Raw genomic sequence first — 16,682 nt, forward strand, 5'->3', positions numbered from 1 at the left:
GTGGACATCCCACGGGCAACCTCAAACTCAGTACATCGAAAGTTACCTCATTAACACTGCCTAAATCCACTTTTCAATGATATCTCACAAACTCAAGGTAAAAATCTGGAAGTCATACTAGATACCTAACTATCAAAATACCAGACATCTAAATAAGTCATACTGTCCATCTGCAGAGCCAGTGTCTGAATTGAGGCCCTCATGATGTCTTGCCTCAGCTTTTGTAATACCGTACCTCCAGCCTCATCTTTAAGTCTGTTCTCCAGTGTGCTCCTCCTCTGACGCAAGGTGACTGAAATTGCCCTGCCTGACTCAGTGACTCCTTTATCACCTACAGCAACCCTGACCACCATCACAAGGTGCTTTAAAAAACACAGATTAGAGTCCTACTCAGACCTAATGAATTCAAATTTCCAAAGTGGGGCCTGAATACTATTTTTAAAAGCTATCCGGGTAGTTCTGATCAGCCAGATTGAAGAACCACTGGTCTTCAGGGTAAAATCCCAATTCTGCCCATGATCTGACACCACTACTCCCAGCTTCATCCCGCCGCACATCACGCTCCAGCTACACTTACCCAGCACAGGTGCGTCTTGCAGCCCATGCTGATGAACACCTCTCACCAGGAATGTCCTATTTCCTTATCTGCCTGGGAAAACACTATTTATTCTTCAAAGACTCTATTCAAGCACCATCTGGTCTCTTATTCTGCCAGTGAGTATTGATAAACTCATGAAATTGGACACATTAAATAGGTGTGGTTCTTCGTATATCAATTATACCTCCATAAAGCTGTTAAAACTTATTGAGGTGCTACTATATGCCAGGCTCTGAGCAAAGCATTGATAGAAAGATCGGTAAGCTAGTGCTGCCTTCAGTAAACTCTCATGCCACTGGAGGATACATACAAATATACAATTTAATACAACAAAGTGAGGTAAATTTTGTGAGAGTCTGTGGTAGGCTGAATAATGCCCTCCCTCAAATAATGTCCACATCCCAATCCCCAGAATCTGTGAATATATTACTTTACATTGCAAAACAGATTTTGTAGATATGATTAAGATTCTGAGATGGGGAGATTATCCCATTATTTTGGTGGGCTCAATGTAATCATTGGAGTCCTTTTAAGGAGGCAGGCAGGAGGGTGAGAGAGAGGGTGGAGGGAGGCTGGAAGATGCTATGCTACTGAGTTTGAAAGTGGAGAAGGGAGACATGCACTGAAAAATGCAGGTGGCCCTTAGAAGCTGCACAAAGCAAGGACGTGAATTCGCCACTAGAGCCCCCGTAAGGAGCCAGCCCCGCTGACTTCAGTCCAGTGAGACTGATGTTGGACTTCTGACCTTCAGAAATGTAATGTAATGATTGTATTGCTGGTTTTAAGTGATTAGGTTTGTAGTAATTAGTTACAGCAGGAACGGGGAGCTAAAACCGAGGCCAACACGGGGCACTGCAGCAGGACCTAAGTGGTTCTGGGGCGGGGAGGAAAGCTCGGGAAGAATCACCCAGAGGCGGTGACGCCGGCGCTGAGGAAGGGAGGCTGCGCTTCAGGACGGCCCAGGCGGAGCAGGCACAGGGCGCACGGGGCGCGGGAAGCGTTTCAGTAAGGCAGTGCTGCTTCCATTAAACATTAGGAATAGTATCAACAATATTAGTTCTGGGAAATGTTTATTTGTATGCCAGGCACTGTTCTAAAGCATTTACAACTCTGAGGTGCGGACTATCATTGTCTTCCTTTTACTACAGGGATACTAAGGTTTAGAGGCGGTAACTGTCCTGAAACCACAGAGCCACCGGGCAGAGCTTCCATTAGCGCCTTGGCGCTGCGTCTCCAGCGCCCACGAAGTGCCCGCACCCACGGCCACAGGCGCCCGGCTGCTGGGAAGGCGCCCAGCGCCGAGGCCGAGCGCACGGGTGGTAGCGGCGCGGCGCGGCGAGCGGAGCGGGATTCGGAGGACGGAACGCAGGGGCCGCCCACTTCCCGGCTGCTCTGAGGCGACCGCGGGCTCGCTGCGGCTCCAGACAGGGGAGCTTGGCCGTCTCAAAGCAAATCCCTCCCGTGTCAGACTCTACTTCGCACGGTCTCCGCCTCACCGCTTCCTTTCCCCGCAATGTCTGCGTCAGAGGGGGGGGTGCGTGCACCCACTCAATCTGGGCCCCAGTTAACACACCCGTGAAATGCCGAGGAGTTAGCTCCAAACTCGGCTGTGCCTTAAATCCCGCGGTGGGTAAGCATCTCGGGGGTCTGACGGTCGTACCGGGACAGGCGCTCCCCCAGGACACTCCCGGGCGATGCTGTTCGCGCCCAGGTTTGGGTGATAACCCGGGTCCTTTCCGGGCCTCAGGGTTCGGGCCCCGGTTCCGGGAAGGACGCTCCGCCCCGCCCCGCCTCCGGGCCGCCCTCTTCCTCCCCCGATTAGTCTCCTCTCTCCCCCCGCCCCCCTGTCCCGCCGCGGCCCCGCGGTTCCCGCCCAGCTCCGCCTTCCCCAGCCCCTCCCCCGCCTCGCAAGATGGCTGCGGCAGCGCGGGGCCCCGAGCCTTGGAACCGCGTGCGCATCCCGAAGGCGGGGAGCCGCAGCGCGGTGACCGTGCGGGACCCCGGCGGGGCGCTGAGTGAGTGACGCCCGGGAGAGGGGCGCTGGCGGGGGTGGCGCCGGGCGGCGGCCACGTGCGCGGGGGCGGGGCCTCCTGGGCGCGGGCGCTGGGCAGGGCCGCGGGCCCCGCGAGGGGGCTGCGCTCCGCGGTTGCCGAGGGGCTTTGGAGGGCCTGTGGCTCCGCCGCCCCTCCGCGGGCCCGCCGTGCCGGCGCGGAGCCCGGCGGGGGCGGGGGAGGGGGAGGGGGAGGGGCAGGCGCGGCCTGGCACCTGGGCTCGCGCCGGCCGCCGGAGCCCCGTTGACCCTCAGTCAGTTGCCTGCCCTCTGCCTCGGGGCAGCCGGGAGTCAGGCGCTCGACTGACACCGCGCGCTTTCCGGGCCTCGGGTTTCTCATTTGTGAAATGGGGTGTCCTCCCTGCCCGTCACAGGTTGTTGGCAGCATCTAACGATGCTCTTTTTAATTTTTTTGCAATCACCAACAAGTTACCGTGTAAAGTCGCAGCAATCTAGGTTTCCTGAGACAGTTTCCATTTTAAATGCTCTGCTCTATGATCACCCTGTGTGACTAGTTTATCATTATATTCCCGGAAACCAGTACAGTACCTGGCATACGGTAGGCACTCAAGCAATGCAAGCAAAGAGAATGGTTGCGTACTACTGTTTGGCAGACACTGTGCCCTGCTGTTGGGTTTAAAATTATGGTCACAGCCTGGCGGATGCGGCCTAGTGGCTGAGCATGACCCATGAACCAGAAGGTCCGGGTTCAGTTCACGGCGGGGCACAGGCCGGTTGCGGCTCAATCCCCAGTAGGGGGCGTGCAGGAGGCAGCTTATCAATGACTCATCATTGATGTTTCTCCCTCTCCCTCTCTCTGAAATCAAGTAAAAATAAATAAATGAAATTATGGTCACTGACTATATTTAGAATAGACATAAACAAGCATTTTTTTGACCACACAGAAGTTTACAATTTAATCTGTCGAACAGCAATATTTATAGTTAAAAACAAGCTTGTGAAAAGTACTTGGCAGCATATATGATAGATTAGTTTAAAGATTTCTTTCAATTTTTCAACTGCAGTTGACATACAATATTATATTACTTTCTGGTATACCACATAGTGATAAGACATTGATGTAACTTATGAAGTAATCACCCTATAAGTCTAGTGTGGGGTAGAGTGCTCTTAAAGTGTTTTAGCAATGTATGATAGTATTGCCATTTTTAGGCAGTAGGCCATTGTAGTTAGGAGGCTGGCTCAGGAGCCAGATTGCCTAAGTTTGAATTCTGGTTCTTCCCCTTGCTGGGAAAGAAATTTTGAGAAGTTGGAAAATGGTGAGACATGATATAAAGTCCAGAAATCAAGGGAATGTCTGTTAAAAAAGTATGTATATCTTTACATCACATCATATTGTATATCTTTACATATCTTTACATACCATGATTTTAATAGTCTTTCATAGGAATACTTTGTAGTTAGTCATTTGGTGCACACTTACACCTTATGTACCTTGAAGGTGGGGCACATATTGTATACTTCTCTGAACCCCCCATTTTGTTGTGCAAAAAAGCAAGACAGAATGAATGGGTAAATGCATGCTCTTAAAAGTCAAATATACTGTATTTGGGTACCACTTTAAAATAAGACTATATTAAGAAAAGAGAAACTAGCATGGTAATTGGAAATTACTTGATGAATGCCTCACTGAACAGAGGCTCAGCGGAGATAACTGCTTCCTAGTCGGGAAAGCTATGTGTTCTGTATGGCTCTAAGGAGAGCACTAGCATCCTGGACGGAAGTGACACAAAGGCAGATTTCTACACAACATCGAGAACTTGCTTTTGTTCCAACTACCTGAAGCCTGAAGAGGTTGCCTTGGGGATAGGGAGTAAGTTGGTGAATTTCAACACCTAATAGAAATCCTGTTAAGGAATTTTTCAAAAGAGGAAGAAGGAAGATAATCTGTAAACCACTAAGATTGCGGGTTTGATCCCAGGGCACATAAAAGAATCAACCAGTGAATGCATAAATAAGTGGAACAACAAATCGATGTCTCTTTCTCACTCTCTCAAATCAATAAAAAAAATAAAATATCTTAAAAAAATAAAATAAGATGCTTCTTTCAGTGTATTTTTATGTAATACACTTAATGCAGAAATACATATTAAAGCTTATTAAAGTTCTCTGCTTTAGAACTTTGTATTGCAGCTGTAATTAAAGAATGTTGGCGTGTTACACTGTCACTGAAGAGCCAAACCTTAGATGCAGAAACAGATGTGTTGTGTGCAGTCCTTTACAGCAATCACAACAGAATGGGCCGCCACAAGCCCCATTTGGCTCTTAAACAGGTAAGGTGGAAGCCCTGTGTTTGAGACTCAACAGGTTTACTTGATGAAGATGGAGATTATACTACTACTTAATATGTAGTTGTTTATGGAAACTGAGTAAATTACTTGTGACTTATAAGAACTTTCTTTCCCAGTCTTGTTTCTAGGGGGTAATTTTCATAAGTTTTCATTAGACACAATCTATTATAAATTACAGTGCCTTTGCCTAGTTCAAAGTACAGTGATTTCATCAAGACAAAGTGTTGAAGAATTAAAAAATAACTTCCTAGGCATAATCAAAATCATAAAATCATAAAAAGAACAAAGTTGTAGTTTATCTATTGTGGGTTATATAATCTAATTGGTAGTATATTAAATGGGTATATAACAAATTGTGTGAAGTGTTTCATGTAGTTTTTAGAGTTTAAGACAAAACTGGGCCCTCCAGTTTAGGGACTGCACCAAAGAATGGAGCCTCCTAAGCTGAGTTCTTTATATTCTCACTCATTGATTCACTTTATTATTTCTGCAAGTATTTTTTGTAACTTTCTATGTGTCAGACACTATGCTTGGTACTTGGCATACAGGGAAGAAAAAGACACAGTCTCTAAACTTGCTGACTCATGTTCTCTGGTTAATTTTCTACTCCCATTATTTAAGGTAAAAAAGATAAAGATTTGTCCATCAGAGAAAGATGAGGGATCATGATCTTAAGTTTTTGCGACGGGGCAGCTTTTATCTCCTTCTGAGTCTTTAATTCCAAAACCAGACTTCGAATGAACAAATTTCTCTTCCTGGATTCCACGTTGTAAATAATTATCCAGTCAGAAAAATGTCCTGTTCCACTTTCTTTGCTGCTTCCTTTTCTGTAGCTCTGCCATCTAGTCAGTTGATCAGTCAAAACTGTCTCTGCACCTAATCCCTTCTTTTAGTTCTGGCTGCATCTTTTTTTAACCTTGTGGACTTTTAGTTGTCTTGCTATCCTAACTGATCTTTCCTCCATTCTGGCATATTCTATAAAGCAAAGTCAGATTAATCATCCTAAAACAAAGCTTTGGTTTTTTTTAGTCCTCACTAAGGATAATTTTTTCATTGCTTTTGCAGAGAGAGTGGAAGGGGGAGAGAGAAAGAAACATTGATGTGAGAGAGACACGTTGATTAGTTGCCTCCTGCACATACCCTGACCGGGACCAAGGATGGAGCCTGCAACCGAGGTATGGCACGGGCCCTTGACCGGAATTGAACCTGAGACCCTTCATTCCAACGGCTGACAATCTAACCACTGAACCAAACCTGCTAGGGCACAGCTTTGATTTTTAATGGTTCTCTTCTGTCTCCTGAATAAAGACCAAACCTCGTAGGTTGGCTTACAGGATCCTCCAAGATCTGTTCTCTTTGGTTTTTCCTGGTTCAGGCTTCTCTTTTGGCTTCATCTATTTTACACTCCAGGTAACCTGAATTCTTCATGAGTCCTCACCATGTTTGTTCTTCACCTGAGCCTTTGCTTACCTGGTCCTGTATGTTTGGAATGCCTAGTCCCTCCATCTCCGCCTGTTAAAGGCCTCCGCATCCTCCAAGTCCCATTTCAAGCCTTCCCAGCAGTAATAACTTTTTCCCAAGGGGTAACATGAGTGTTTATTATGGTAATCTCATTTTAAGTTGCATCCTTCTGATTAGTGGAGTTGAACTCCTCTTTTTATGATTCTTGGCTATTTGGGCCTCCTGTTTGTGCTTCTCTTAGGGCATTTAGCGCAGTCTGTGTTGCAGTACAGGTATTTTGTACATGTTTTATGTTCCCTACCATCCCTTAGAGTAGAGAACATGTCTCATGCTGCTTCTGCAACTATTACTACTACTGCCTAATATCTGCCTAACATATCAGTTTACAGAGAACTTTCATCTACTTTAAGATTTATGTTTTCTACCTTCAAAAGCTAGATACCAGAATTAGCTTCACTCTAATAATGTTCCCCAGTGGAGCACAGAAAAGTCTTGATTCCTCTCTGTGTGACAGTACTTTGAGTATATAGAGACTGTTCTTATGTTCCTCCATGTTCTCTCTTCTTCGCTAAACTTCTCAAAAATCCTACCCCCCAACTTTGTTTGAACCATAGCTCACTTACTGTGTTTCCCAGGTGCTTTACCATCTTAGTTTGTCAGTACTTCTCTCAAAGGATGGTGTCCAGAATTAAAAAATGATACAGAGCTGATCCCGCGGGATTTAAGGATTGTCGCCACCATAGTTCTGAAAACTATCCTGTTAAGAGAGAATCTATAACTTTGATTGGATTTTTTGTAGTATATACATAGCTCTGGCAAGATACTATCTTTGCCAGTATCAGTGACCATCCAGGTCTTGACATCCTTCAGTCTGGATGCAGTCCCATGCAGGCTCTTTGTGTGATATTTCCTGAGGACCACAGAATTCTTGCCACATTTTGTACAATGGATATCTTTTACCCTCTTTTCAATAAAAAATGTTATTGAATGCCTACTCAATGCTTGGTACTCAGTACACTGGTGGATAAAATAGACAAAATATATTGCTCTCATGGAACTTAGTTGAGAGGAGAAAGGCAGTCAATCAAATGCCAGATGATAAGTGCTATGGAGAAAAAGAAAGCAGACAAGGGGGAGTGCTGAGGGGACTGCAATTTTAAATAAGGCATATCAATTTTTATTTTACTATTTAATTTACATATATGTGTATGTTTCTAATTTACTAGTAGATTTTTAGCAACTAGAGATTGGGAAGTGTTTTATATACGGTTTTATTTCTCAGCATACCATGCACGTAGTAGGTGTTCAGTTTACATCTGTAAGTGAATAAACTGGTCACTTTCCTCATTTCTGTGGCACTTACAGTTGAAATTTGTAGTTAATTATACCATATTGTTTTAATAGTTTTACTATTTGAAATCATGTTGCTTTAGAAAAAGTATAATTGTGAGAATAATCTTGTACTTATTTTGATCCACTTTATAGCATCACGTATAATAAATTCTTAGTTATAATCTGATTTGAGAAATTTGTTTGGCTGAATAAATGTCAGATTTTTAACCAGAAGCAATCACTTGGGTTATAGAGTTCTTTACCCTTAAATAAAAGGTATTCTGTGGTATTCAATGTACTTCCATACTTTGAAATTTTGGATTTCTTTGCTTTGCTGGTCACATCAGTAGCTTTGTTTGTATTACATACATATGAATTGCTGCTTTTCCCCTTCAGGTTGAACAGTGTTTAAAACGTTTGAAAAACATGAATTTGGAGGGTTCAGTTCAAGAGCTCTCTGAGTTGTTTTCTTCCAAGTAAGTGCTTTGTGATGGGCTTTGTGGTGAGAACTCTGTCTTGCTGTGATCTCCCTTTGGATTTTTTTGCTTGGTGTTGGATTATAACCATATACATCAGCTGTACAAATGTTGTTTTAATAAGGGTCACCTGGTATTTGTGGCAGTCTCCCTTTGTTGGGTTGTGGGAGGGACCCATGTGACTTGAAATCTGGGACATGATAAGATTATGTTGAAACATCAGTGTCCATAAACTTCAGTGAGTCATTATTGAGCAAAACCACCTCAAACTGAGCTTAAAGCACCTCTGCACTTGAAAACTGCTATACAAGTGCTTCATATTTAATAGTGAAAGTTTTCTAGTTTTAATAATGAATGTACTTTTCTATTTTTGTCAAGTGAAAACCAGCCTGTAGCCACCAAAGCGTGTGTCATCCCTAGCCAACCAGTGGTGGAATTGGTGTTGATGAAGATTTTGGGAGCCTGCAAATTGTTATTTCGCTTATTAGACTGTTGTTGCAAGACATTTCTGTATCCTTCAATCAACTGACATACCTTCTCAATTGGAATTGCTTGGATAAATTTAGTAGTATTTCTGTTTGAAAGCTAGGGGGTCTGTAGGAGTTATAATGTATGGGAATTCTTAAAATTTTGCTTCTTGGCCGCCTTTTCCTGGGAATTGCCTGACACAACCATTGCCAGAGATTGCCTGTCTCGCTCTGGTATGTATTATCCTAAGGGCACCGACAGAAATTCTTAAGCTTAGAAACTAAAACTTAGACACTAAATTTAATCATGAGAGCTCTAGCAGAGTTTAAGTTTCCACGAGTTAAATAGAACATGTTTTAAGGCTTTAATTCCTCAAGAAAATTCTTTCCATTTCCAACCTCATTCTTTCATAAGTGTAACTTAGAAAATCCAAATTACTTTGGTTTTGTTTTCCAATTTTAACTTAATTCTCCAGCCTGACTGTGAAACACCTCGGTTTGCAAGAATTTATCATTTTAAACCTTGTGATGGTTGGGCTAGTGAGCAGATTATGGTATGTATGTAAACATCTCTGAAACCCTTCATTTCTTTTTCATCCCTTTAACTCAGCCTAGGTTTCTCATTGTTTTTCATATTTGTTTTCCCATGGGACGCTGAAGTTGTGGGAGTTCTGTTTCATTTGATCAGAGTTTATGTGGGGTGGATTTGGAAGCTAAGTGTTGATGGTTATGTCAAAAGATTAGGCTTTAAATCTGAAGCCAAGAGATCACCTCAACCGTACACAATTTAAGCAAATGAATTCCGATGATTAGCAACTGCAATAATAAAAAAAATGGTTGCTGTACTCACACAGCAACTGGCCCATTTAGAATGAAAGTATTCCTGTACAGCCTGTATCACTTGATTGTTTTTGCCTTTAGATTTCTAATTTTTAATGGCATGACCTTCCTTATGTGCTCCAGATTATTTTTTGCCACCTGCAACACCACTGCTTTTTTCTTTCTCTTTTTACTAAATACCTTTACTACTTAATTAACTAGAGCCATTTCTGTATCTTGCAAACAAGATCTGTGAGTAATACAGAGACCTCTCCTGCTCAAGGACTAGAATGTAACGCATCTGGAAAGAAATACCGTTGTGTTTTGAGGTATAGTTAGTTGATATAAAGAACACTGGTAGCTGCAAACCAAAGAGACTTTCTCTTGAATCTCTCAATATATATTCTGAAACTTATTTGATGGATAATTGGACTCTGAATCTGCCCATTTTGTAAAGAGACCTGTTTTGGGCCATTTTAGACAACTAGAATTATCATCTCTAATTTGAATTAAAACTAAAAGCAAACAAGCCCTGGCCCAGTAGCTCAGTTGGCTAGAGCATTCCAATTCACCAAGGTTGTGGGTTCAATCCCTGGTCGGGGCACATACAAGAATCAAATGAATGCATAAATAAGTGGAACAACAAATTGGTGTCTCTCTCTCTCAAAAACACAAATAAATAAAAATTAAATTTTAAAAACCCTAAAAACAAAAATTCTGCCTTTGGAAATTAAAAACCTTGCTTTGCTGTCTTAACCTGAATGTCTTAAATACTATTTCCAGTCAGCTTGTTTTGTATTCTGCTTATTCTTGGTCAGAGGTAACAATGTTAAAATTACCAATCATATTATTTTATAGTGTCAAACATTCATTATTCTTTCCTATAATGAAAATAACTAAGTTTTACTGATGACAACAATAAAACATGTTTAAGAAATTTTAAAAAGTAGAAAAAATGTGAAGAACCTGAAATCTACCTCAAATCTCACCACCTAGATAATACCAAACTTAGGATTTTGATGCACATCCTTTGAGACAGCTTTTTGTTTAGTACTTTATTTAGTTTTAAGTACATTTTGTACTTGGGTTTTTCTGTTAAGGCTAGACTATTCTGGTTAATTTGCAAATATGTGCTATAGAGTTTTTTAATCTGTAGGGGCAGATTGATAGGCATTTATTTTCAGCTTTGAATTGTTGTGGTTATGTAATCTACAAATTATAATTACTGGTTAATTCATGAGCTCCTATTTCTTTCTCTAGGGTTCTCTATAAAGGTGTTTTAAAAAGGCTGGTTTCTTTATATGAGCCACTGTTTGGATTGCTTCAAGAGATCTCTAGGATTCAACCATTGCCTTACTTCAAAGATTTTACCTTTCCTTCTGATATTGTTGAATTTTTAGGACAGCCCTATCTTGAGGTCTTTGAGAAAAAAATGCCTACAGCTTTTGCAGCTAAAGGAGTAACTAAATTGCTAAATAAGCTGTTCTTAACAAAAGAGAAATCACCAGGGTGCAGTGAAGAAACTTTACTTAGGATTTCCAAAAAAGCTAATCAAATGAAGATCAATACACAGACTAATGTGGATCTTGGACAGCCAGTAAAGAATAAGAAAATCTTCAAAGGTAATAGGCTTTGATATAGCACATACTAAAAAGAAAAATGTTGAAATTACACTATAATCATGGATTGTACAGAAAGAAATATGTACCTTTTAATTTTAACACACATTATCTTTAGAGATGTATGGTAATACCTGTGTTTTCTAAGCTTGAGCATTTAAAGTTGTTTGTTTCTATTGTTGTTTCATAGTTTTTTGCTTGCTTCCTTCACTTCTTTTGTAGTAATTTGGCAAGAAATATCGTCATGCACATAAGAATTTGTTGATTTGAAAATAGTATGCCTAAGTTATTGTATTTGATCTTTCCCTCTCCACAGAAAAGTCATCAGAATTTGATGTGAGGGCTTTCTGCAAACAGCTGAAACACAGAGCTATTCAGGTTTGGCTTATTTTAATATAGCTTATGATTTCTGCTAATTTACAGAGTAGATGCCACTTACCAAGAACAGAGATTGAATCTTACTTGTGTTTTTATCCCTGCCTCTAAGCTTAGTACCATCTTAGTTCGCAGTCTGTGCTTCTGAATGGAGGCACTCCAAGGAATTTTAGTGCATCCAGTTAATTCAGTTAATAGAATGCCTTCAGACAGATTTTAGTAAGAGGTTTGCTAAAATTTTAAAGTGACCCTAGGATCCATTGTAGGTGTGGATTGTACTGTAGCTAAGAGTATGGGCCCTGCAGTCCGATAGAAATGCTTTGAGTCCTGGCTTCGGTTTGCACTAGCTATGTGACCTTATGTAAGCTTCTTGACCTGCCCATACATATGCTTTCTAATAGTATGTACCCCATAGGGTTGAGCCAGTTTTAATGAATGTAAAGTGTTCAGCACAGAGTCAGGAGTATGGCAGGCACTTATCTGGTGTTAGATGTTATTAGCGACTTTCAGTATCATCCTCCCCCTCATCCTTTGTCATGAGGCTTCTCTTTCTTCCTGTCAGGTTCAAGCTTTAACATGATCCCTCTTAGTCAGTGTCTGTAAATTGTTTGTTCTGGACCTAGCAATAGTATATATCAGTGTCACCCTCTTTTATCTGGTAACCCCTTGACTTCTGTTGCCCAAATTGAGGCATAGAAAGGACAGGAAACTTGCTCAGGCTATGGGGCAGAGCTGGGGTTTGAATGCAGGCAGCTTGGTTTCATAGTCTGTTCTTTACCATTTACACCAGTCCCCAAAATAGTTTTGTCAACTCTGTGTTAAGCACTGTGACTCTCTGTGGCCCTTGAAACTTCTGTAGTCCGTTCACCTATTCCTAGGTTTTGAAGCTGATTGGTCAGCATCCCTCTTATGCATGACTATCACTACCACATTTTTAGCAATTAGCACTAATGTACTTAATTTGCTTTCAAGTAAGACTTCTTTCATCAATCACCAACACAACGCATTAATAGGGTCTACTGTTATATTTTCTATCACTTTTTTATATTCTTGAGGGTGAGAAATTTGGAAGAAGGTAAGCGTTGATTGAAGGACAGAAGTAGACCTAATAGGTGGCATATTTTCACAAACTATATAAGTTGATAAAATTCAAACCTGACTTGATACAGAAAGGTGGATTGAAGAGACAAAGGTACCACATCAAGAGATGGTTGAATTGGAATTGGAAAGGTTACTCAGTTAAGTATTTTTTAACAGATGCTCAGCAGTCATCCCTGTCTTCACTTCTTCAGTGACATTTATAATCCATCACTGAGGAGGGTGGCTTGGGGTACAGAAATCAGTGAAGAACAAGTTGTGGGACTCCAGTAGGACACAGGAGAAGGGCTCTTCAGTGATTTCCCCCCACTGATAGGCTTTGACCAATAGTTAATCATGTGGAGTTTTATCTTATGTGTTAGAATATTTACATTGTTTCCTGTGTTCAACTGAATTCAGCTGTAGAGGGGATCTGTTGCAGCACAGAGGGGAAAACATTTTTATGTTAGGAGCAGTGGATAAAAAAGTCTTTTAGGACAAAAGGAGTACAGTGAGCTAAAAAAATGTTTTTTGGTTGTTTTTTTTTAAAAAGACAATTCAGTAACAAATCATATATTTTCTCACCTTCCCATATTTCAGGAGGCGAGCTTTGAATTTAAATATCCTCAGTCCCAACTAAAGGCAACCCAGCATTCTTCTCAGAAAGTGATAGGAACTTCCTGTGCCAAAAGTTTTGTGCAAAGATTCCAAGAGGCTGAGACTTTCATACAACTTTCTGAAGAAATCCAAATGGCGATTCTGTGGTGCAGGAGCAAAAAACTCAAGGCTCAGGCTTCCTTTCTGGGCAACAAACTTCTTAAAAGTAATCGCCTTAAACATGTGGAAGCTCAAGGTTACAGGTAGGTATATTACAAAAATTACATTCCTTTTTTTGTTGTCATTTAGGGCAAAAATATATATCTAAGTCAGCTTTCTTTCAAATGGGATGTTCAGTAGCCCGAGGGGGGCTAAAAGTGAGATCCACTCAAACTGCAATTTTATTTGCTGCTTTTGTCGGACAAAGTTATATCTCTGGGAGGAGTAAACTAAACTTGGTTAATTGGTTTTATTCATTTATGCTCTTCACCACACCACCCATTCATTCAGAAGCATTAGGAGTATCTGGGGATAGAAATGTGTGTAAGACAGACTTAATCCCCACAGAGCTCTAGCTTTAGTAGGAAAGATGGCCCGTGTGCTCACAGCTCCAGAGCAGCAGGATGAATGTGTGGGAGCAGAAGCAGAAAGTACCTGCTTTCTACAAGTGCACACACCAGACTCAGAGGTCAGTGTCAGGTAATGTTCGTTCACAGGATCTAGACTCTCCTTGTATTGATTTCTTACTTTCATAGAACGGATGGTCATCTTTGTGAACCAGTCAGTATTGCTTGAAATAATACATGAAGTTAGACACTTTAGGGTTTTATTTTAATTGAAAAAATAATAGATGCTGATCATAATAATATCAGCCACAAATGACTAAAGATCCATATTTCCCCTTCACAGAGGCAGTCCTTTTGACCAGTTTTAAAAAATTATTTATGTTCTTATTGATTTCAGAGAGAACAAGGGAGAGGGAGAGAGAGAGATGGAAACATCAATGATGAGAGTCATTGATTGGCTGCCTCCTGCACGCCCCCGACTGGGGATTGAGCCCGCAACCCAGGCATGTGCCCTGACCGGGAAGCGAACCACTATCTCCTGGATCCTTGGTCAATGCTCAACCACAGCCATGCCTGGCCGGGCTCGTCAATTTATTTTGTTTCATAGATTCCACATATAAATGAGATCATGTGATATTTTTCTCTCTGGCTGGCTTATTTCTCTTAGCATAATATTCTCCAGGTCCATCTATGCCGTCTCAAAATCTACTTCATGTCCACAGTAACTGGGATAGGCAGTATTATTCCCATTGTATAGATAAAGAAATGAAGCATTTTGTTCAGGGTGTTGGAGATTTAGAAGTCAATTCAGATCCTCTGGTTCTTCTGTTTTCATCCTGTTTCCATTTCAACTGGGAAATATACCTACCCTCTCCCCACTTAAAAATCTTAGCTTATATTAAGATAACAGTTTGGAGACAGAGATCATGAATTACTAACATTATAACGGACTTCCACAGAGTTCTATATTTGTTTAAAAAGGAAGAGGGGTGGGTGTTGGGGTAGGAAGTACAGACCCATGCTAATCTTTTTGAAGTCTGTCGCACAGTGAGGCAGCTAGCAAGGTACCCGATGCACTTTGTGGCAGTGCATCCTTTTCAGAGCAAAACACGTACAGCAGTCAGCTATTTGAGTTCTGAATCCCCGTACTTGAGGAGGACAGATGGATCACAAATTGGGTAGCTCGAGGCACTCAGCTTTCTGTGCCCAAAGCCCTGTCTTATTCTTATGTAAACTCCCTCTTCGCTGTTATTCCTGTTTCCTTATTCAGTTCCTGCTACAACACAGAGTTGTTTATCCAGAAATGGGCGCATGCACTCTCACAGACTTTTTCCTGTTGGAGATACACCCTTTCCCCAGTTCCACACCTATTAATTACATTATGAACAGATCAGCAATTATCAGGAGAAAGCTCTGGCACTAAAGTATGGAGGTATCTCACCGTTCAGCTACCTTGCCAGGTAGTGGCAGGAAGTGCTTTACTTTGGGAATATGACTGGGACACATGTGCCTACAACCTGAATGGGGGACACTGTGCTCTGAAAACACAGATTTGGGTTGAAGCTCCTTTTTCCTTATTTTTCATCATGATCTGGGGTTATACACAGGCATGGGACTTAGATAAACTGTGTATTTTTGCTGGAAGTTGGTAAAAAGGAGATAAATTAAAAGTTTTTGGGAATGTTTTCTTTGCCATTTTAACAATCTCAGATTTTTCCTTTCTCTCTGTCCTTTAAAGTTTGCCCAAGAAACTAGAGTGTATGAAAACATCGATTTGCAACTGCCTTCTACGTGGCTCGGGTAGCAAAACTTCAAAGCATCATCCGAGACTAAGAAGATCACAGAATAAATTTTTACCGAGACAGAGAAAACCACAGAGGAAGATGCAGTCAACGCTTTTAAAGGAAATTCAGCAGTCCCCTCAAGGGACTCAGAGTTCTACAGATACCAGTAAATGGAGATTCTCACACTGTGCAGTTCATAGAACTAACCTCTATCCTAACAGTAAGCAACTCTTGAGTAGCAGAGTTTCAAATCCTGTCATACAAACCAAGGAGAAACAAAATCATGAAAATCTTATAGGAAGCAGTGACAGTAAAGCTGATTCATGGACAGTGATGCAAATAAACAAACATAATACACCAGGAACCATTAAGGAGACAGATGACATTGATGACATTTTTGCTTTAGTGGGAGTTTAGATGCTCACTGTGAGACTTTTTAGTGACCAGCAAACTATTCCAGTATTCTGCTGTTTTAAGTGGAACTCCTGAGATGTGGAAAGATCTGAAAGCACCACTTGGACTCAGAGATTTACTGCCATATTGTATAGCAGTTCGTTTCAATTCAATAAACATTTATAGTAGCTTTGTGTCATTTAATTAGCGGATATCTGAATGTTAATCAAATTTGACTTTGACTAAATGCCAGGTGTTAAGATGAAAAATACCATATCGTACCCTTGAAAAGCAGATGAAATTCCTTCCCTGACTGAAACTAGTAGGTCCCTGAAAAACTGGATAATTTTATGACTTACCAGGAAATTAGGGCCTGAATAATTAGGTTTGCAAAAACCTACTCGGAGCCTTAAGATAAATGGAGAGTAGAGGTGGGGGGGGGGGGGTAGCAAGGAATCACCCAAAAGGCCATTTTGGTCTTACTGGCTCTATTATAGGTAAGTCTACTTCTGAACACCAAAGTTTGTAGCTGCTAGTGGGAGTGCTGTCTTGTTGATACATTAGAATTGATCAGCTAAGGAACTCAAAAGTTTTGCCATTGTTTTATCAGGGAATGGTCACAACCATTATTTCACTTTATTCACCTTATTTCATAGAAGAGGATATTAAAATGCAGGGGGCAGTTGATCAATGATGTTTCTCATTGGAATTTCTATCCCTCTCCCTCTCTCTCTAAAAATCAATAAAAATATATTT

At 41.3% G+C, this 16,682-nt stretch overlaps 2 protein-coding genes across 6 annotated transcripts in view; one reads left to right on the forward strand and one right to left on the reverse strand.

The window, feature by feature from the left end:
- The window catches only part of GTPBP8 (GTP binding protein 8), a 202,298-nt gene that overhangs the window by 169,421 nt on the left and 16,195 nt on the right, over positions 1 to 16,682 (reverse strand). The gene's annotated exons all lie outside the window — the stretch shown is intronic.
- RMP64 (ribonuclease MRP subunit p64) lies at positions 2,493 to 16,656 on the forward strand. Of its 2 annotated transcripts, XM_081138686.1 has the most exons (9): positions 2,493 to 2,613; positions 4,788 to 4,942; positions 8,150 to 8,229; positions 8,608 to 8,739; positions 9,173 to 9,250; positions 10,776 to 11,137; positions 11,451 to 11,512; positions 13,187 to 13,446; positions 15,488 to 16,656. In XM_081138686.1, exons 1-9 carry the CDS (start codon positions 2,511 to 2,513, stop codon positions 15,948 to 15,950), a joined length of 1,695 nt encoding a protein of 564 aa, XP_080994812.1. In that variant the 5' UTR covers positions 2,493 to 2,510; the 3' UTR covers positions 15,951 to 16,656. The 2 variants fall into 2 exon arrangements, with proteins under 2 accessions (XP_080994812.1, XP_080994813.1); XM_081138687.1 differs by lacking the exon at positions 4,788 to 4,942 and having other exon boundaries at positions 2,523 to 2,613.

The sequence above is a fragment of the Miniopterus schreibersii genome, assembly GCF_964146895.1.
Source record: "Miniopterus schreibersii genome assembly, chromosome: 5".
NCBI classification, from domain to species: domain Eukaryota; kingdom Metazoa; phylum Chordata; class Mammalia; order Chiroptera; family Miniopteridae; genus Miniopterus; species Miniopterus schreibersii.

Bases quoted from the DNA above. Each gene is read 5' to 3' on its own strand.
- RMP64 (XM_081138686.1), top strand. From the start codon at position 2,511: ATGGCTGCGGCAGCGCGGGGCCCCGAGCCTTGGAACCGCGTGCGCATC. The intron at 4,943-8,149 runs GTAAGGTGGAAG...TTTCCCCTTCAG, and splicing joins CCCATTTGGCTCTTAAACAG to GTTGAACAGTGTTTAAAACG. The intron at 9,251-10,775 runs GTATGTATGTAA...TTCTTTCTCTAG, and splicing joins GGGCTAGTGAGCAGATTATG to GGTTCTCTATAAAGGTGTTT.